We start from the raw sequence: 23,367 nt of genomic DNA, 5'->3' as shown, positions 1-23,367 counted from the left end.
CCTTCATATCCTGTATGATCCAGCCAAACCCCACCTCCCCCTGCAACATTCTATCTTCTATCTATCTTTGTACAGGTGATTTTCCCACGTTCCTCAATCTGCCTCTTAGAATCCTTAATTTCCTTCCAAAGAAAGCTGAGGTATAATCTAAAAGAGGCTTTTTCTAATGCTGTTAGTGGTTAGTGCTCTTTCCCTTTGGGAAGAACCTGGTATATACTGTGTTTACTATCTGCGTAATTACTATATTCCCCCAGTAGAATGTAAGCTCCTTACTACTAAACTTTCGTTTCAAAGGTTTCTTGAATTGAACAGGATATTCAAGTTTATCTATAATTAAAATATTTTTAAAGTAGAAACTACTCAAAGCAAAAGCATAAAACTTTTTTTAAAAAATGAATCATTCCCTCTAAGACCATTAATAAAAAAAATCTTCATAGTTTAATTAAACAAACTCAAAACTTAATTACAACTACCATTTCCTTGGGAATCAGCAACTATTTATTAAACAAATATCTCAAATATGCATCTTCAACATGAATCCTGATGCTTTAACTTGTGACTATTCTGATATCCCCCTTTAAGTTTGCTTCTATCTTATTATTATTCATTTCCAGATTCAGATTTTGCATTACTTTGGAAAGCATATCATCATCTTTTTTATCTCCTGAAGCAGCTCCTTTGTTAAGAGTTCCTTCTGCTATAATAAAAAACTGTTCTGTTGGCTGCAGAATGCTTAGTCCATATCCATTGTTGCTATAAATATGATTATTATTCATCTTCAATTTAGGGGCAGGAAGAACCTGTTGGGGTATTAAAATTGGTTAGTTTTTTAAAGGATAATTTCATGTTTTTCCTTACAGAATATAAAGATGAAATAACTAGCATGATATTAACACCTAACTTGTTAAATTAACTATCTTTAAAAACTGGAAACAGTGCTACTTGCTTCAATTTTTAACAAGTAATGCTTTTCCATACTTCAAAATGGCCAATTCATCGATTTAATATATCTAGATTCACATTCTTACAAAGTTTAATTGTGCTCATAAATAATACTTTTTAAGTGCTAGTAACCATTCTACTGAGACTTACTCGATGGATCCTTCTATGTAACATAATCTTTCAGACAAGTCCTACTCTGATGTGACCTTAGATTCTCAAAAGCAGTCCTAGCAGACAGTAAGCTCTAGAAGTTTCTAAAAGCTAGAAAATCTTCAAGAATGGGCTCTTTGACTAGGACAAGACTAGCTGGATTATTACCAGAATTCTGACCACCTGGTGACAGTTCAGAGTAGTCACACTATCCATTCTACAATGATGGTAGCAATAGGGGAAAGGGAAAGGGTGTTAAGAATAATACAGTCTAAAAGCATTAATTTAACTGCTGAAAATCAGTCTTTTTTCAATAACCAAAAAGTGGATACACTACTGAGCAGCACATCAGAAACACCCTGTTAAGTTCTAGGAACTACGTTTTAGGAAAGAAAAACAAGATGATTTCTGTCCAAAAGACTCATCTTTCACCAGGACAGATCAGATCAGAGAGGATACCAAATGAGAATGAACATCCCATCTAGCAGTCCACCTGGCCTATCTTCACCTGCCCTGCCACTGCCCCCATTTACCTGATCTGGAAGTGTACCCAACCAACTAAACCTCCAGAAATCACATTTTTAGACCTTCAGGACAAACTGTCTTGACTGATGAGTACAAACTCATTTAGCCCACTCTATGCAGCAAGGCCCCAAACCAGACATGTTTCCAAAAAGCCATCCGCTCTGATCGTTCTTTTATCTGCCTTGTCCTGCAGTATCCTTCCCACTTCTGCTTTCTATCCCTTGCTATGGACACAAGAATCAAATCAATATTACTATTGCTTCTGGAAAGGGCATATCATTTGAATAAGAATATGGATCAACTTGCCATCCCTATGACACCACACAGCAAAATTCACTTCATCAATGCCCTTATCTATGTGTTGTCTCCATTAGAATGTAAGCTCCTTGAAGGCAGGTTGTCTCACTTTTTCATTTCTATTCCCAGCATCTAGTATAGTACCTGGCATAAACAGTTAATAAATGGTTTTTCATTTATTTCTTCATCAATATAAGGAATTGAAGATGTTTAGCTTGGACATTTAAAGGGGACACAATAACTTTCTAAATATTTCAAGGATTGTTAATGCAGAAGAGGAATTACATTTGTGCTACTTGGCTCCAGGCAGCAAAACTAGAAATAACAGGTGGCAGTTTCAAAGAGAGAAAGATTAGGTTTACATGAGGAAAAACTTGCTAAGAAAAATGGAACAGGCTGCCTTGAAAGGCAGGAGGTTCCCCCCTTCTTGTGAAGTCTTCAAATACAGACCAGACAAACACTTGTCTGGGAAGTTGTAGAAGACAAGCCTTCATTGTTGGATACAGGTTGGACTAAATGGCCCCTAGGATCTTTTCCAGCTCTTATATTCTGACGCTGTGTAGAATAATAAATCTGATGTTCCACTATCCTTTATTTCAACCATCTTAATTCCTACAATGAATATTTTAAAATTCTTCCTAGTAAAGACTTTAAGATAACTATAAAAAATGAGATTACCTTCATATTCACCCCACCTAAGGTGCTTTTTGAATTATCACTAGTTCTAAGATTATTGCAGTGATGAATTTCATTTCTTTCCAAAATGGCTATGCTGCCAGGATACAGTTCAACACCAGCACCCTGCAAATTAAAAAAAAAAAAAAAAGCCAATAAAAATTACAAGGAAAAAAAATCATAAGCTTTATTTAAATATGAAACTATAGTTCTTTTTTTAAAGAAATGAGACTCTTTGACTTATGGAAATTCACAGGATGGAATAAATTCTGAAACACCATGAAAAAACACATAAGCCTATCAAACTTGCAGAAATCTCCTTTGGAAAACAGGACTAGAATATGGCTAATATGAAACGTGTTTTCCATGACTGCAACATAGTTTTTATCAAATTGCTTGCCTTCTCAGCGAGAGAGGGAAAGAATTCGGAACTCAAATTTTTAAAAAACAAATGTTAAAAATTGTTTTTATATGTAATTAGAAAAAATAAAATATTAAAAAATTGAAAGAAAAAAAAAGAAAATAAGGCTAGAAGGGATAGTAAGATCATGTAGTGCACTTCCCTGTCATCCTAGACAAGTAAAGATATTATAAAATCTCTCCTTCAATATTAGTTTCTATCAAGAAATTAGTTATCCCTTCCACATCTCGATTTTCCCCATCGAATGGTTTTGATATATCACAAGTTGGCATAAGAAATTAAATGCGAATTTTTTTGGGAGTTCTGTAGAAGTTGCAGACAACATGCAAACCAGCAGATGATACAGAGCCTATGACCAAATACTTAACCCAAAGTTTACAATAAGGTACCATAAACATCCCCCAAAAAAGAAAAAATTCAGACTTCTCTCGTAAGAAGGGAAAACCAAAACATTTTACACAGATTTTCCAGATAGTAGGGATGCCATGCTCCTAATCCCCACAATGTAGAAAGGATAACTATGCATCAGTTTAAGTACACTTTTCTTAGTCCTAGGCTAAAATAAAAAGTGGGTCAATTTTCTAATAGTTAATAAATATTTCACTCCTAATTTTTTTCTCTTTCTAAATTCTTTATTAGTTTCTTATTAGATTTCTCCCTCTTGATCAGTAATATTTTTGGCTATCAATTTAACTGTCTCTGAACTTTCAGGTCCTGTTTAAACCCATTACTCTGTAGTGATGTTTTTGATATTTTATAAACATTTTTTAAAATTATATATATTATACACACATACACACACATACACACACACATATATGTGTATTAAATGTAAAGTTTTATTTAAAAGTATGAACTTTACATTAATCAATTCACATTTGGCTTTTTACTCAGTAAGAGCCTTTTCAGTCATACTCAGTTCCATAAACTAGTCATTCTCATCTTGAATCAATATGATCTGGTTTTTCTTTCCCAAATATACTCTCTTGAACCTGTTTCTGATTAGCTTGTTTTAGTTTCTGACTACTTTCTTTAAAAATTTGAACTCTGAATCTTCTCTAAATAGCTGCCAGTTATTTGCACATCGAAACCACTTAACTTTGGTCTAAGTATGCTCTAAGTAATGATATGTTTCTAAGTAGTACTTTATCAAAATTAAATACCTGAGCTCCAGTAATTTCACTGTCAGTGACAGTCAAAGCTGCTCCTGTAAGAACACATACTCCTGTTCCTTCACACTTCAATACACAGTCCTCTAAGGTCATGTGACCAGATTCCACGACCACAATACCATCAACAGTCCCTTGTTGTACCAAAGTAAGATGCATCAGTTTCACATTTTCAGCTTTAGATACTACAAAACTGTCACGAGAAGGTTCTGAAGTGATCACAATCTCCTCTCTCTTCCCAACTCCTGATTTACAGAATAAAATATATAATTACTTAATACTAGTAAAACAGATTCAAAGTCTTTTAGTTATTTAGTAATAAAAATTTTCCTTTTCATATTTACAATAAAATGTCTAGTAAACAGCTAGAGAAGATACTCATCTACAAAAGCTTGATTTTTCCAAATCTGTTTTCTCAATTATAGGGTAGCACTATAGAAACAACCTCTAAACTTACCAATTTTTCTATTCAAAATCCTTCACTTAAGGCCTACTTTAATGCCCCACTGAAGTCCTACTCTGTTGTGGCATGGAGATGACTGATTTCTTGAAAATTAATGCTAGCACAGTATAATCTCTGGTAATTCTTATGAAGCCGGACCAAGTGAAAGACTTATCATATGAAGAGCAAACTAGCCTAATTCATAGAATCTCATCACCAAAAGGTTAGCTACAAGGTAATGATATTTTTGGCCATAGCTACTTACCTATCAAGGTTTGTAAGCAAGTGACCACGACGATGAAAACAGATTAATCAAACAACAAGCGTTTATTAAATGCCTACTATGTGTCAGGCACTATGGTAGGCCCTGGAGATACAATTACGAAGAAGGAAACAAACCCTATTTATAAATAACTTACATTATAAATGGGGGAAACAAGTACATATATAAATATGTACAGTATAAATATAAAGGGAATGAATATTAATGCTTACAACGTAATGAAATACAAGGTAGTTGGGGAGGGAAGGCACTAAGCAATTGAAGGAAGGAATCGGGGTCGTTTTCATGCAGAAGATGTTGCTTGAGCTACATATTAAAGACAAAAGGGACTTTATGAGGTGGAGGAAAGAGGAAATGCACTACAGGCATGTGGGATAGTCATTTCAAAGGCATGAAGACAGGAGATGGAGTGTCAACAGTGTGGAAAGGGAAGTAGAGGCCAAAAATATAGACTGGGGCTAGATTTTAAAGGACTTTATTACCTAACCAGTGTTCATATTTTATCCAAGAGGTAATAGGAAGCCACTGCATTTTACTGATTTCTCTGACCCACATGATCAGATCTTTGCTTAAGGCAAATTACTTTGGTATCAGTGTGTATGAATGGGGAAAGACAAGGCAGGAAGATGGAAGAGAGGTCACACAGCTAGGAAGAGAACCATGAGAAAGTAGTGTCATGAAAACCTAGAGAGGAAATGGTATCCAGAAGGAAGAATGTGATCAGTACTGTCAAATGCAGCAGATAAGTTGAGATGGATCAGGACTAAGATTTAGCAATCAAGAAGTCATGGTAATTTTGGAGATAGTTGTTTTGGTTGCATGATGAGGGAAGAAGCCACACTGCAAAATTAAGGAGGAGTAAGTGAGTAAGGAGTGAGTAGAAACAGTTTTTAAAGGAGCTTAGTTAAAAAAAGGGAGGAGATGTATACATATATACACACACACACACACACACACACACATATATATACACATATATACATATATATACACACACATATATACATATATATATATATATCAACAAAGGCTGAAGAGAAAGTGGGGATGAATAAAGATGCAATCAGCTGGAAGAGTTGGATCAGCTAGTCAATAAGCATTTATTAAACACCTACTGGGTGCCTTGCACTCTCTGGGAATACAAAGAAAGGCTCCCTGTCTTCGAGGAGCTCACAATTAACTGCATATGAAGAGATGTTGGCTTTGGTAAGGAGGACCACCTCTTTATTAGAGAATGGGAAAAAAAGAAGGTAGAAGATAATGTCAAGAGGTTCTGAGATGAAGAGAATAGGAAAACAGGAATGCCAAATGGCCTCAATTATTTCAGTAAAGTTAAGAGGTTAGGTCCTCAGTTGAGAGAGAAAAGATGAGGGAGGAGAGGTATAGAATGTTTATAGAGAAAAGAGGTTTGAAATACTTTTATAGAATGTGAGATAAGCAATCATTTAGGGAGGAATAAAAGCACTGCCTTACAGCAGTGAAGGTCCGGTTGAGTTGTATAATATCATTTTTTAAGTGTAATTTTATTATATATCTTTAATTAACAAGTATTTATTTTCTTTTTCTCCCCTCTCCTTGCCAACCCTCTACTAAACAACAAAAAAACCCAAAAACCACTGTAATAAATATGCATAGTTAAGCAAAGCAAATTCCTGTATTGGGCATGTCCAGAAATATATGTCTCATTCCTCTCATTTAGTAGGTAGATAGCAATGTTGATGTTCATTCCTTTGGAAACATGATTTTTCACTGCACTGATTAGAGTTCTCAAGTCTTCCAAAACTGAATAACATGGATCTGTACTGGTCAGAATGGGTGTGAGACCTCATCTAGCAGTTAAGAGTAGGGAAGGTGAATGGTGGGAGTATTCCAGAGCTGAGGTTTGGAAAAAGATGAGCAACAGGACAAGAGGATGACAGATTCAAGAGCAGAAGACAATGTAAAGGTGAAATAGATTGAGACTGCAAAAGGAAGATAGTAAAAAGCAGGAGTAATAGCCTGAGAAAGTACTGAATGATACAGGGATTGGAGGTGTCAATGAGGATGAAAAATTAGGCTTAGGAGGGTGAGAGGTACAGTGAGAGGGGAATGAGAGGTCAGATGTCAAAGTTTCTAATTAAGGAAGTGGAAGACTTGTGGGTAATGATGAGCTCTAGTGTATGACCATTCCTATATATGGAGTGAAGGAAAAGGACATGGGATTTAAGGAAGCTACAGAATTGAAAGGTCAGAGAATTTGAGGGGGGCATATACGTGAATATTAAAGTCCTCTAATAGAAGGGCAGGAGTTTTAAGGAGAGAAAGACATGAATTTGGTTCCAAAATCCTTGAAAATGGAGGAAGAATTACCTAGGAGGCTGATACACTACAGCTACTACAATTTGGATTAGGGGATTGGGAGTGGGTTTATAGAGCAGACTTCAGGGGCAGCTAGGTGGTGCAGTGGACAGAGCACCGCCCTGAAGTCAGGAGGACCTGAGTTCAAATCCAGTCTCAGACCAGACATTTGACGCTTACTAGCTATATGACCCTGGGCAAGTCACTTAACCCCAAATGCCTAAAAAAAAAATAAAAAACAGAGTGGACTTCAAAGGAAGAAAGGTTGCTGAGTGATGGGGCAAATCTGGAAGTGACAGCACAGGAGCAAGGAGTATTCTGATTAGGATCAGATCTAGGATCAAAATGTACAGGGGTCTGGGTTGGAGGGGTATGTGAGAGAAGAAGGTAAAGCTAGCACTTGAGAGGATAATGTAGTCCTCAGGGAGGAGCCAAATCTCTGTGAAACCTAGTAGATGAAAGGCTTGTGAGGCAAAGAAGTCCAGGATGAAGGGAATTTTTTTTCACTATGGAAAAAGAATTCCAGAGAGCAGAGAGGAAGGGTGGACAGGCTTAAAATGGGATAGGAGTGGGTAGGGTGAGAAGGTTGGGATAAGAGAATACAAGGAGTAGTTAAGAGAAAACTCTATTATATACCTCTTATATGAGCATTCCTAAAGTCAGAACATAAAATATTCTAAGGTATAAAAATTAAAAATATGTTCAGGACAACAAAATGAGCACAAATAAAGACTGTAGGTGATTTTTGAAACTAATGTAAACATGCCTACGTAAAGATATATTCCACCCAGTGGAATGTAAGCTATTTGAGGGCTTTTTGTTTGTTTTGTCTTTGTATCCCCAGAGACCAGCACAGTGTCTTGCACATAGTAGATGCTTAATTCTTACTGATTTGAATGTTTATAATCAAGTATACAACTGGTTCTGGAGAAAAAGATAGGCAACAGCCATGAAAAATTAACATCTACTAAAAAAGAGGACCTGAGAGAAAGCCATACATCTTGAAAGAAGTTGCACATGCAACCCACACTAATAATATGTGGCAACAGACTGCATCAAAAAAACCTCTGAACTTTTTTGAGTAAGCAAACATGAATTTATATCCCAAATTTGGTATTTACTATCTGAATGATCATGGACAAGCCCCCTTTCCAACCTTAAGTTTTCGTTATCTGTAAAATGGGGCTATAAATATGCACATTCTCTCACAGGACTGCTATGAGGAAAGTGATTCGTAAATCTTATCTCAATATGAGCTATTATTACGCTCATTTTCAGATTATTGTCACTATCATCAGATGTAATACCACTATTTAAATGTAAAAAAATCTGGTGACATCTATACTAGATAAAATATATATATTTAATATACAGGAAATACTGAAGGTCCATCTGTACTCAAGAGAAGAGTAGGACAAATGAGTAGGTAGCTAGTACCTGTTCTAGACCTAAATATAATTAAAAGAAACAATAAATTTGGCCTTTCAACTAAAAAAAGTTTTTGTTTATATATGAATTTATGTTATCTCATCAAGTGAGATTAACAATAGGAGAGGATTTGAGTTCAAACCTTGACTCTACTAGTGATCACCTTTGTGATTATGAACTAGTAATGCTATAGACTACAGATGTGAAGGGCTGTAAATCACATCAACCAACCTTCTCACTTCAGAGGTCTGGAAACTGAAGCTCACTGAGGTGAAGAAACCTGTCCAGTGTCATGAAGGCAGCAGAGAAAAGAGCTGGAATTAGTACCCAAATCCTCTGACTCCCAATCCAGCCTTTTTTCCAGTGCAGCATACTTGCTGAACCTTGGGAAACTCTTTAAGGCATAATGCCTAAGTTACAGATGGGCTGCAGTCTCAATGGAGGGAATTCTCACACTAATAAAATCACAGATCCTTGATGTGGTAGTAAAAGATGGACACACTGGAAGAAGTTAAACTCTTAAAACTAATTTTTTGGGGAAAAAACTACACAAAGGCTGACACAAAAATATGTTTCTAGAACTTAAACATTTTCCCCATTTCTAACTATGGAATTAAGCATAAATTTTGTAATATATAATTATTCTGATGCCAAGAACTAGAAAAAGAGGTAGGCTAAGTAAGGGGCAGCTAGGTGGCACAGTGGATAGAGCACTGGCCCTGGAGTCAGGAGGACCTAAGTTCAAATCTGGCCTCAGACATATAATACTCACTAGCTGTGTGACTCTGGGCAAGTCACTTAACCCCAATTGCCTCACATTAAATTAAAAAAAAAAAACAAGTAGGCTAACCTTTAATAATGATGTCATCAGTCAATAAGGCAAGGTTTGTAGCTTGATATTCTCCTGGAAAAATGACCACTGTGTCACCACTGTAACAGCTCTCCAAAGCCAGATCTAAATCATCATGTTGTTGGAGAAGTGTGTCTGAGGATAAGTCTTTAACCTGAAAAAAGAAAAAGAAACACTGTACTTATAATAGTAGATTTACTTAATGAACTTACATAGGATTACAGGATTTAGAACAAGAAGGTAATTTAATAGATCATGTAGCCTAATCCTTCTACTTTCTGATGAAAAAATAAAACGGAAGTAATTGGCCCAAAGTCAGTAGGCAGTAAGGCAGAGCTCAGTTTCATACTCAAATTCTTTGATTTCAAATTATTCCTTACCTAAATTACACCACAGCCACACTCCTACTTTTCTGAAGTAGGAACCTAGGTGCCATCAACAACTTGATGATTCTTCCCCTCCTCCCCAATATCTAATGTTACCAAAGTCCTTTCCATTATCAGTGCCACCACCCCGGTAGAGGCCCTCATCACTTCATGCCTAAACTACTTGCCTTCTGGTTGGTCTCCCTCTCTCAAGTATCTCCCCACTCCAGTCCATCCTCCACTCAGTCATCAAAGTGATCTTCTTAAAGCGCAGATCTGACCATGTTACTCTATTATTCAATAAATTCCAGTGGTTTACTACCTCCAAAATCAAATATGAAAACCTGTCTGGTTTTTAAAGCTCTTCATATAATGTCATCCCTAACTACTTTTCCAGTCTTCTTAACACTTCATTCTCTTCCTCCATATACTCTGTGATCCAGTAATTCAGGCCTCCTTATTGCTCCTCATACACAGACAGTCCATCTCCTAAACTCCATGCACTTTCTCTGGCTGTCCCCCAGATGTTGAATTTTCTCCCTTCTCATTCTCTGTCTCCTTGCTTTCTTGGCTTTATAGTCTCAGCTAAAATCCATAAAAGGGCCTCTGCTGGAAGCCTTTCCTGGTCCTTAATGCTAGTTGCCTTTCCTCTGTTGATTGTCTCCACTTGTTTGTTTGTTTTCATGTCATCTCCCCCATTAAATAGTGAATATCTTGAGGGCAGGGACGGTTTTTGCCTTTCTTTGTATCCCCAGGGATTACTGACCCGTCTGAAACATGGCAGGTGTTTAATAAATGCTTGTTAACTTGTTAATGACTTGATTACTTGAAATGGTCTTTTATTTTAGGAAACACATCTGCTGTAACTACTTCAGCAACTATTATATCATTCTAGATTACACAAGATTTTTGGAAGTCAAAGTCCCAAATACTAGAACATGGATTCTTTTTTTAAAAAAATCATCACATGCAAATTAAAACAATTCTGAAGTACCACCTCACATATAACAGATTGGCTAACACAACAAAAAAGGAAAATAATTTTAAATGTTGGAGGGGATGTGGGCAAATGTAGACACTAATGCACCATTGGTGGAGTTGTGAACTTATCCAACCATTCTGGAGAGCAATTTGAACTGTGCCCAAAGGATACTCTTTGACCTGGCAATACCACAACTAGGTCTGTACCCCAAAGATATAAAAAAAAAAAAGGAAGAGGACCTTTATGTACAAAAAAAGTTCTTTTTGTGGTAGCAAACTGGAAACTGAAGGGATGCCCATCAGTTAGGGAATGGCTGAATAAGTTGTGGTATATGATTGGGATGGAATATTCTTGTGCTACAAGAAATGACGAGCAGGCAGATTTCAGAAAACCTGGATTTACACGAACTGATACAAAGTGAAGTGTGCAGACCCAGAAGACTATTGAACAAAGTAACCCCAATACTATGTGATGATCAACTATGAATGACTTAGCTATTCTCAGCAATACAAAGGTCCAAGATAACTCTAAAGGACTTATGATGAAAAATGGTATCCAACTCCAGAGAAAGAATTAATGGAGTCTGAATATTGATTGAAACATACTATTTTTTACTTTACCTTTTTCTTGGACTGTGTTTTCTTTCATAACATAACTAATGTGGAAAATATGTTTTGCATGACTGCACATGTGTAACCTCTATCAAACTGCTTCCCATCTTAGGGAAAGAAGAGGTAAGGGAAGAAAGAATGGAATTTGTAACTAAAAAATTTAAAAATGAATGTTAAAAATTGCTGGAAAAATCTTTTTTAAAAATAAAAAATTATATTTTAACATTCATTTTTCAACTTTTTTTGAGTTCCCAATTCTCTCCCTCCTTCCAAACCCTCTCTCACCCACCGACTGAGAAGGCAAGCAGTATATTATCAATTATACATGTGAAGTCACACAAAACATAATTCCACATTAGCCATGTTGCCAAAAAAAAGGCAAGAAAAATAAAGTTTAAAAAGTATGCTTCAATCTGCACTCAGAGTTCATTAGTTATCCCACTGGATATAGATAGCATTTTTCTTCATGAGTCCTTTGGAACCATCTTGGATCAGTTCATTGATTACAGTAGCTAAATCTTTTACAGCTGATCACTGTTAGAAATTTAGAGCACGGATTCTTAATCATTTTTGTGTCATGGATTCTCCTGGCAGTCTGGTGAAACTACTGGATACTTTCCCAAGAATGATATTTTTAAATGCATAAAAACAAAGTATTCAGCATTACAAAGGAAAGCCATTATATTGAAAAAAAGATGTAATTTTTTTCCCCAGCCAAGTTCATAGATCCTCTGAAATCCATGTTCATGGACTCTAGTTTAAAAAACCATGTGCTACATACAGCATTTTATCTTTGCTATTGTCGCAGCTTATTTACAAGCTAATCATAATTTTAAAATCACTTTGAATAAGCATTTCTTCACTTCAGTTACTCATCTGATAATCCATATCTGTGTATACAAAACAATTACTATAAAACAGTGAGAAAAACAAAGGTTTTACTTTGGCAATTTATTACACTTAGAGTCACACATTGTCAGGCTAAGAAGGAACCTCAGAGGCCAATCATTTGGTGAATGAGTTAATCACTCTATTATAATGGATGAAAGGGAAGAACTACTGAAATCACTGCTTACCACATCACACCATGATCTACTTGCTCCTCTTTCCAAGCCATAAAATAAACTTCCTAACTATAAAATTGTCCAAACTCTTTAAACTCCTTAAAACATAATAGCCTATGAAATTAGCTCCTGGATAATTTTGTGCTTTATTTTATATAGTTTGGGAATTTAAATGAATTTCCTACAAAGGATGACTAGGATGTTCTGAGGCAAGGAAGAAACTTCTACTTAATGAATAAGAAATGAATAGCTTAGCCATTTTTCTTTCTTCTCCAACTATAAAGCAAACAGCCTACAATATGCTATCTTCCCTGTGAGGAATAACTTACATGAACAGAAATCAGAGAATATATTTGTTGTACTAGAAAATCTAAAAATAATTTAATGTAACTTGATAAGCAAAGATAGACTTTTTGCTGAAATATAAAATTATCTTTGAATTTTTTAGGGTTTATATGGCATAATTTTATCTATAGATATTTTAAAAAGGTTTGCCAACAAACTGCTTTCACAGATATGAAGAATGTTAACCTATTTAAGAGTGAAGTTTTTAGCAAGGTCTTTCTATTCAAATTACTATTTCTATTCAAACAGTCATTTGTTATTTGTTTCCTAATTGTTAAAGTACATTCGTAACATCTAATTTACCAAGATAGTCCCCTTTCCCTTAGAAGTAGTGATACTTTTTTCAAATTGATCTGTTATTTCATTAATTGAGTCATTTCTTCTAACAATGCAGAGTGCAACCCATCCCCATCACGTGCAGTTCTTGTTCATGTCCTTTTTGTAAATTCATTCCAATTGTGTACCACACATGCTGGAGGCCTTTCTCACATTATCCCCACATCATGAAGGTACCTTGGCTATCCAGTTCTTATCCCTCATTCTTGCATGTGACCAGCCCATCTTCTCTTCCTTCTCTGACATTAAAGATATTTTTAACTCCTATTCTTCAGAGTTCCTCACTGATTATATGTTACAGGCTCTTCCCAATTACGATGAACCTCTCCACTGCCTTTTGTGTGATACTTAGTTTTAATTCATTGAAAATAATGGTAGTATTCCATGTCTTGCTGTCATATTATAACACCAAGAGAAGTGACACAGAGATGAGCCTTTAGTTTTATATAAAATCAAAACTATCTGGTACTGGTTAAGAAATAGAAAGGTGGATCTATAGAACAGCGTAGACATATAATACACTGCAGTAAGTGATTTTAGTAACACTGTGTCTGACAAATGTAAAGATTTAAGCTTGTGGGATAAGAATTCACTATTTGGTAAAAATTTTTGGGAAAACTAAAAAGCACTCTGGCAGAAATTGGGCATAATTCAATATTTTACATCATTTACCATGATAAGGTCAAAATGGAAATGTGACCTAGATATAAAGGAAAATGTCATAAGTAAACTACAGGCTCACGGTTTTGGTTTTGATGGCTCAGAGTAAGTATAAATAGCAATTGTTTCTGTTCTGGGCAGAACACTCCAAGGGTCTTCCCCACCCTGAATGATTCTTTTGTGAAGGCAAAGTAAGCCATCTTTTACCTCAATTCTTACCGATCCTTTAACTACTGAATGCGTTTGCCTCAGACAAACTAAGACCTGGGAAAGACCTTAGTTTAAAAAGGCCAAGGTCTCCCACTGAATCTGGGGCCATCACCAGTCTTCTTGACTATGTCTCACCACTGCACTCTGATGACTCTGGAGGACAGAGTGAAGCTGATAACTTTGCACAGTTCTGCCTTACATAAATCCTATTCACTTGCAAGCCAAGATATCACCCTCCTGATCTCTTTCATCTTCTTTGAAAACAAAGGACAAAAACCAACAAGAAGTAAGTTAAAAGAACATTAACCATATTACCTATCAGGCTTGTGTACAAGAGAAGAATATATGAATAAACAAGAGATAGACAGCATTATGAGGTGTAAAATGGATAACTTTGACTACATTAAATTAAAATTTTTTTGTATAAATAAAACCAATGTAGCCAAGAATAGAAAGAAGCAGAAAAATGTTTATGGACAGTTTCTTGGATAAAAGTCCCTTATCTCAAATATATAGATAGAGAAATCAGTCAAGTTCATAAGAATATGAGTCATTCCCAATTGATAAATGGTCAAAGGCTATAAAGAGGCAACTTTTCAATGAAGAAATCAAAGCTATATGTAGTCATATGAAAAAACTGCTCTAAATCACTGATTAGAGAAATGCAAATTAAAACAACTTTGAGATATTATCTCATGCCTATTAGCTGGAGTGAAATGTTGAAGGGGATGTGGAAAAACCAGGACACTAATTCTTTGTTGGTGGAATTGTGAACTGATCCAACCATTCTGGAGAACAATCTGGAATTATGCCCAAAGAGAAATAAAACTATGTATATCCTTTGTACCAGCAATACCACTACTAGGTCTGTTTCCCAAGGTAATCAGGAAAAAAGGAAAATAACCAATATGTTCTAAAATATTTATAGCAGCTCTCTTTATGGTGGCAAAGAACTGGAAACTGAGAGGATGCCCATCAATTGGGGAATGGCTAGTTGTGGTATATGATTGTGATGGAATACTACTGTGCTATAAGAAACGATGAGCTGGTTGATTTTAGAAAAACATGGAAAGACTTGCATGAAATAATGAAGAGTGAAATGAGCAGAGCCATGAGAACACCACACAGTGACAGCAATATTGTTCAAAGAATATCTGTGAATGACTCAGTTACCCTGAGTATTATAAATACTCAAATCAACTACAATGGACCTATGGAGGAAGATGCTTTCCACCTCCAGAGAAAGAACTGATAACTAGAAATATACAAGTATGGTTTTTTGTGTGTGTGTGTGTGTGTGTGTGTGTGTGTGTGTGTGTGTGTGTGTGTGTGTGTGAGAGAGAGAGAGAGAGAGAGAGAGAGAGAGAGAGAGAGAGAGAGAAATGGTGGCCTTCTCTAATGAGGGGCACAGAGGAAGACAGTTCAGAACTTAAAATGTAACAAAAAAGTTAATTTAACTTTCAAAAATAAATAAATTTTTTAAAAAGATCTAATTTTTCTCCATTAGTTTATAAGGATCTTCCTGCTCTTTTTACTTTTCTCCAATAAAGATCAATTGTCAAGGTTTTATATATAATGAGGAACTGAAAAGAGCCTCCCAGCAGCCTAATGACTTCAGCATCATAAAAATTCAACATTTGGTCTTCTGAAAGATGATGATTTATTTTGAGAGGGGAAAAAAGGGAAAGGAAGGAAAAGGGAATAAGCATTTATGTAGCACCTGCTATGTTCCAGGCACTGTGTTAAGCACTTTACAAATATTATCTCATTTGATCCTCACAACTACACTGGTAGGTAGATGCTAATAAAATTCCTAACTAATTTATGTATGAAAGAAACTGAGGCAAACAGATGAAGTGACTTGCCCAGGATCACACAGCCAGTAAGTATCTGAGACAGCATTTGAACTATCTATTGTACTATGTTTATCCTTAACTTTCACTGTGCCACCACAGATGACTTCATTTCCTTTGTTTCCCTCTACTCCCTTTATGAAGGTTCTCCACTTTTCCTAGGCCAAATTTAGTAAATAATCCCCCTTCTTTTTATCATACAACTTCTGAGTATTCTTTCAAACAGTACTGACTAAAATGCCCTCTTCATCCCAGGAAAGGTGTCAGACCTCCTCATCATTCAAAAAATGCCCAATATCCAAACTCTTTCAGGAAATTTTCCCCAACCAATCAGAGGAAAAGTAGTAATTTCAACACCAACATGATTAAATTCCCAGAATTTCTTCTTACCTCTCCACCTCCACTAAATACTTCTGAATGAACATACTAAGAAATACTTCATTTGTCTGGATCTTGTCAAGCTTACATTTTAAACTTCCCAAAAGCAACAATAATCTCAAATTTCCTTTTAACAGTATCTAGCATAGAGTACCACATGCAAAGAAACATTTAATAATTCCATTCAGTAATGATGAGTTAAATTTGAATTAATAGAGGCCTAATGTATATTTCTTACCATTTCAGTAGTCATCACTTTGGCTACAATATGAGTTATGGTTTTCCCCAATTCTCTTTTTCCTTTCCTACGCCTCAAAATTCTTGGGAAGAAAGGTCCGTGAACTCTGTAATTTAAAAATTCAAATATTTATTTAAATCAAATGTTTCAAATGAACAGAAAACAGGCTAACCTAGTTTTATTTATTATGTTAGAACCTTAGTTACCCAGCATCACAGGGGAATGAGACATTCTAGATGCTTTTGTAGATAAAAAGGGTTTTAGTCTTTTCATCTCTCTCTCTCTCTCTCTCTCTCTCTCTCTCTCTCTCTCTCTCTCTCTCTCTCACACACACACACACACAACACACACACACACACACACACACACACAGTCCTATAACTGTTTATTCAAGGGTTTGCCAAGGTAAAGCTGTCAGAAAGAGGACAAAGTAAATAAATGATTATCATTATTATTTGTTAAAACGTATTTTCTTCATAAAAAACAATGTAAATAATAGTTTTGGTCTTTATGTGTACATTTTTGAGACTATTAAGCTCACAATAAAGTTTTTTTTACAAAAGTAAGTATTCTCCATTGTTGAATTTCCAGAAACAAAACAGTCATTCAAGTTTGAAAATCAAAGGTATTAAATAAATATTTTTTAAAGTGTATCTGACAAACAGCTAATCACATCACAAAAAACTGAACTGATTTTATCTTAAACAGATAAGAAATGACTAGCTACTGATGTGGAATTTATTTCAGAATCAGATATCTGAGTGAAGTCAGACCTTAAACTAGAGCAAATATCATAACCAACATCAAATTAGAATAGTTAAGAAAGATGATGAGTATTAATGTAACAGTTTCAATCTCACCTCTTCAAACAGGCTACAGTAATGCTAACAAATGGGAATTAGAAAAAAGACAAAGATACTGATTGACCTTGATTAACCATTTTCTCTGAGTGATATAAAGTAGTCATCACAATAAGCTGGCCAAACAGCCCAGAAACTGCCTTAGTCACCCAATATTCATTGCCTTGCCATGGAGAGAAATAGCAGTCAAAAGTAACAGTAGTTTAAAATACAAATTCATTTATAAAACACTTGGAAAAAAATTAAAGAATAACAAAAAACCAGAAATAGTATTGCATTTAGTTTCCTTGATAGCGAAAAGCAAAGGGGAAAACAAATCTATAGAAAGCTTGGTATGAGAGTCCCAGGGCTATGAGCGATAACTGTTAAATTTTCAGTGTGAGCATTTACACCTCAGAAATAAGTCAACAATTCAAATCAGGGCTTTAATGATTGACTAGATTTCAGAAAATATCAGAGAAAATGTTAATAATGCAAGTTTAATTTAAAAGTATGTCACGTACACATCTTTTTTGGAAACAGTTGTGAAACATTTACCAGCACACTCCTGCCAGGCACCAATCTAAGCAGCCATATCACCACGAAAGTAGTTATAGATGAAATTGTCAAGAATCTCATAATCTCAGATTTGGAAGGAACTTCACAGGACATTCAAGCCAATCTAAATCTAAATAACAATCTCCTCTACAACAAAGAGAGGGGAAAAAGGACAAGTAGAATGTGGAACAATAGATTTGTCAGCTTTTCTTTTCAACAGTATTTTTTCCAATTACATGTAAAGACGATTTCTTACATTCTTTTTTTTATTTTATTTTACTGTGAGTTCCAAATTTTCTCTCTCCTACTCCCTCCTCCTTCCCTAAAAAGGTAAGAATTTTAAATAAGTTATACATGTGCAATCACGTAGAACATATTTTCATATTAGTTATGCAAAAGAAGAAACAGACCAAAAGGAAAAAAAAAACAAAAAAGATAAAGAAAGTGAAAATCATATGCTTCAATCTGCATTCAGACTACATCATTCTTTTTCTGGATGTGAACAGAATTTTCCATCATGAGTCCTTTGGAATTGTCTTAGATCGTTGTATTGTAGAGAACTGCCAAGTTATTCATGGTTGAACATCACGCAACATTGCTGTTACTGTGTATATTGTTCTTCTGGTTCTGCTCACTTCACTTCGCATCAATTCATGTAAGTCTTTCCAGGTTTTTCTGAAATCCACCTACTCGTCATTTCTTATTGCACAACAGTATTCCATTACATTCATACACCACAACTTGTTCAGTCATTCCCCAACTGATGGGCATCCCCTCAATTTCTAATTCTTTGCCACCAGAAAAAGAGCTGCTATAAATATTTTTGTACATGTAAGTCCTTTTCCCTTTTTTATGATTTTTTGGGGATACAGACCTAGAAGTGGTATTGTTAGATCAAAGGATATGCAGAGTTTGATTGCCTTTTGGGCATATTTCCAAATTGCTCTCCAGAATGGCTGGATCAGCTCACAACTCCACCATTAGTGTCTCCATTTTCTCACATCCTCTCCAACATTTATCATTTTCCTTTTCATTCGTCAGCCTTTCTGCATCAATCTATATTCATCACAAGTGGAACATCACATGTGGTATAATATCTCAGTACCATTTATATGAAGAATTAGGAATGGCATTTAGTAAAAAAAAAAAAGTTAGGAAAGGATGCTGTCCCAGAAGAACATACAGAAGACACTTGTACAGATAGCAACATAATCTTGAAAGTACTGAGAGACTGTTCTGCAGGTGACCCAAAAAAGAAGAAAATGCTAAAAGGATAGAAAAAAAATCATAGACAAAATTACTACCCAATTTGCATCCTTATAAAATTCTTCTGAAATTGAAATAATACAAGCTCCAAAGAATTAAAAATTGAATTTCACCCAAATGGAGGGCATGGTGGGCATGAGGAGACTGTAACATTTATTAAAATTATAAATTTATATATATGTATACATTACATATATAACATATATAATTAACAAATGCAACCCTATAGAAAATTCTGTTTAAAAACTTTATTAACCTTGAATGAGGCACATAAGAATGCTTTCAAGGATCTCTAGGTACATAATAAGGACAAAAATGAAAATCTTTGTCCTCAAGCTTAGACTCTAACGTCCAGCAAACTCTTTTTGCATTTTTCTCCAACGGTACTAAATGGTCACAAATCTTGAACCACCACAAATCTTTGAACAAAGCTGTATGTGACCTGATGGGTGATGAAGAGGCAACAGCATATTTTCAACAACAATTTAAGTACAAGAAATGGCATAAGAAATAATCAGCCAAATTAATCTTTAACCTGGTAAATGAAGAGTGATTTCCCACATGGTATGAGCTAGGGAAAGGAAAGTTCAGCTTCCTTTGCTCATGTTAATGGCAACATGGCAAGGGGGCAAAGACATAGGTGTAAATTCATCCTCCTTTTCTATGAGATGGAAGCAGACCAATTTTCAAAAGGATCTGGGTCTGCAAGGTGGTTAATGGCACAGGATTGAGCACTGGGGAATGTGGTTCATAAAATGAGCTATGGAGAGAGGAAATCACTTGGAAATTACTCTAGTATATTAGCAATGCTTAACATTTTTATTTTAATAAATACCTGGGAAAAAAAGAAATATCAGCCAAGAAATACAATGAAATACGTGAATAAATCATGTTGTAAGAGAACAGATGGCTAGTTCAAGAAGCTGCACTGGTACCCATAAAATGTAAAAAGAACAAGAGGGCCCTATAACACACTGGGTAAATCCTATGAATAGGATCTTTGGAGAATATAAATCATAATCACATTTGGTGGTTGCCTTCTGCCCTGATAAGAGAGAATCCATATTACTGGATCAATTGAAATACTAAAGTATTAGGATAGATGATAAGTTCCTTGAGGGCATGGACTGTTTCATTTTTGTCTTTATATCTCTAGCACCTAGAATAATGCCTCAATCAGGGGGCAGCTAGGTGGGGCAATGGATAGAGCACCAGCCCTGAGTTCAAATCCAGCCTCAGACCAAACACTTGACACTTACTAGCTGTGTGACCCTGGGCAAGTCACTTAACCCCAATTGCCTTAAAAAAAATGCCTCAATCAATCCAATCAACATTTATTTGTTTGTTTGTTTGTTTGTTTTAAAGGCAGCCTTTGGTCTGCAGCTGTATTTGAACTCAGGTCTTCCTGACTTCAGGGCCGCTGCTCTATCCACTGTGCAACCTAGCTGCCCCCAATCAACATTTATTAAGCACCTACTATGTGCCAGGCACCGTGCTAGGATCTGGGGATACAAAAAGAGACAAAAGACAGTTCTTGCTCTCAAGAAGCTTACAATCTAGTGGGGGAGACAACAAGCAAACAAACCTATACAAAAAAAAGCTATATATAGGATAAAGAGGAAATAATTAAGAGAGAAGGCATTAGAATTAAAAGGAGTTGGGAAAGGCTTCCTGTAGAAGATGAGATTTTAAACTATACTTAAAGAAAAAGCCAGGACTTTTGAGGTTGCAAAGAACTGGAAATTGAGGGGATGCTAATCAATTGGGAATGGCTGAACAAGTTGTAACACATGATTGTGATATAGTACTGCTGTGCTACAAGAAATGACAGGGGAGGGGTAAGGTGTGGGGGGGGGGGAGCAGTCAGAAAAACATGGCAAGACTTATATGAACTGATTCAAAATAAAGTGAGAAGAGCCAGGACAGCTTTGTTCACAGTAATAGAAATGTGGTAACAATGATCAACTGTGAAAGACTTCACTACTCTGAGCAATACAATGACCCAAAACAAGAGAGAGAACTGATGAATGCTTAGTGCAAACTGAAGTATAATTTTCTCATTTTATTTTTCTTGCTTCTTTTTGAAACACAGGTAAAATGGAAATATGCTTTGCATGATTTCACATGTATAACTGATATACTGCTTGCTTTCTCAGTGGGTGGGGGAAGGAGGAAGAGAATTTAGAATTCAAAGTTTAAAAAGAAAAGAACATTAAAAAATAAACAAATTGAAATGTTAAGTAAAAAAAAGCTAAGGAGATCAGTAGTCATAGTGGAGGAGGGAGGGGCATTCCATGGGGGACAGCCAGAGAAAATGCCCAAAGCCAAGAGATGGAGTATTTTATTTGTGGAACAGCCAAGAGGCCAGTGTCACTGGATCAAAGCATATGTGTTGCTGCATACATGTAAGAAGACAGGAAAGGTAAGGTGGGGCTAGATTATGAAGGGCTTTGAATGCCCAAACAGAGGATTCTGTATTTTATCCTGGAGGAGATAGGGAACCACTGGAGTTTATTGAGTAGAAGGGGTGGTATGATCAGACCTGCACTGTAGGAAAATCACTTTGGTGGCTAAATGGAGGATACATTGGAGTCCGGAGGAGGTTGGGTTGGAGGGGAGAGGGGACTTGAGGCTGGCAGATGCACCATCAGGCTAGTTCAATAGTCCCATAAGTGAGGTGATGAGGGCCTGAACTAGAGTAGTGGCAGTGTCAGAGGAGAGAGAGTGCAAAGGTACTGAATCAGCAGGCTTTGACAACAGATGAGCCTGAGGGACCTGCAGAATGGTGCTGCCCTCTGCAGGAACAGGGGAGATAGGAAAAGGGGCAGGTTTAGGGGGAAAGAATCTAAGTTCTGTTTTGGACATATTTAGTTTAAGGTATCTATTGGACATCCAATTTTGAGATGTCTGAAAAGCAGTTGGAGATGTAAGATTGGAGGTCAGCAGAGAGATTGTGCTTAATCAACAGTAGGCTTGATCTCCGAATACAGGACTGTGGAATCATTCTGTTCAATATCTTATGCCGCAGAACTCTAAATCCTAACTGAAATAAGATATTAATTTTGAAAAGTACTCATATTTACAGTATATTTTATAGTTTACAAAATGTCTTTTTCTAAATTGTCTCATCAGGGGGTGGCGAGGTGGCACAGTGAATAGAGTACCGATCCAGGAGTCAGGAAGACCTGAGTTCAAATCTGACCTCAGACACATAACACTCACAAGCTGTGTGACTTGGGGCAAGTCACTTAACCCCAACTGCCTCACCAAAACAAAACAAAACAAAAAACCAATTAAATTGTCTCATCAGGAAATGTTAAGCAGAATGATACAGGCTTAGAGAGTTCAGTATTCTGCCCGGGGTTATACAGCTCCTCCTTTGGTTTACACTCCAGCTTGAAAACGTAATTCCTAAAATGTAATCCACTCTGAGTATAATATTCTAAATATATTCTGACCACAGCAAAATGCAACATTACTCTTATTCCATCTTTCTGAGTACTATGCTTCTATAATCAATGTTGCCTAAGAAATCATTAATTCGGAGTTTGGGTTTCTTGGCCATATCATGCTGATTTATACTATCTTTATTGTTGTTGTTCAGTCATGTTTTCAGTCATTTCAACTCTTCACAACCCTATTTGGTGTTTTCTTGGCAAAGATACTGGAGTTGTCTGCCATTTCCTTCTCCAGGTCATTTTACAAGTGAGAAACTGAGGCAAACAGGGTTAAGTGACTTGCCCAAAGTCACACAGCTAGTAACTGAGGCCTGATGTGAACTCAGAAAGATAAGTCTTCCTGACTCTAAGCTTGACACTCTATCTACTGTGCTACCTAGCTGCCCACATGTTCAAGCTACTTAATGCTCATAGATGGTATAAAAACTGTAATTCTTGGCACCTCTTATCCCTTTATTCTATTGCTCTGCCATCTACAGAGGTGGAAAGGCACTTCATGGGAGTGAAAACCACTTTGTATTTTTCTATGCTTCATAGATTGCCATAGCCAAAGAATTCTACATCAAGTAGCCAGTCCACTGGCAACGACCTTCTCTATACTTAATGAAGTTAGTTCTTGGAAAGAAAACACAGTTCACTGCTTGAACTATGCTTGAAATCAACATACTATGGTAGTACATTGCCA

At 36.0% G+C, this 23,367-nt stretch overlaps 1 protein-coding gene across 1 annotated transcript in view; it reads right to left on the bottom strand.

Moving 5' to 3' along the window:
- Positions 1–475: 475 nt before the first annotated feature.
- Positions 476–23,367, bottom strand: part of SHCBP1L (SHC binding and spindle associated 1 like) — a 46,419-nt gene continuing 23,527 nt past the window's right edge. Inside the window, 5 exon segments of the mRNA XM_020984278.2 lie at positions 476–800; positions 2,593–2,715; positions 4,174–4,424; positions 9,520–9,673; positions 16,562–16,667. Coding sequence (XP_020839937.2) covers positions 549–800; positions 2,593–2,715; positions 4,174–4,424; positions 9,520–9,673; positions 16,562–16,667 — 886 coding nt within the window. The 3' untranslated portion in view covers positions 476–548.

This window comes from Phascolarctos cinereus, unplaced genomic scaffold, assembly GCF_003287225.1.
Source record: "Phascolarctos cinereus isolate Bilbo 61053 unplaced genomic scaffold, phaCin_HiC Scaffold_5;HRSCAF=322, whole genome shotgun sequence".
NCBI classification, from domain to species: domain Eukaryota; kingdom Metazoa; phylum Chordata; class Mammalia; order Diprotodontia; family Phascolarctidae; genus Phascolarctos; species Phascolarctos cinereus.
This window is presented reverse-complemented; position numbering and strand designations above follow the sequence as displayed.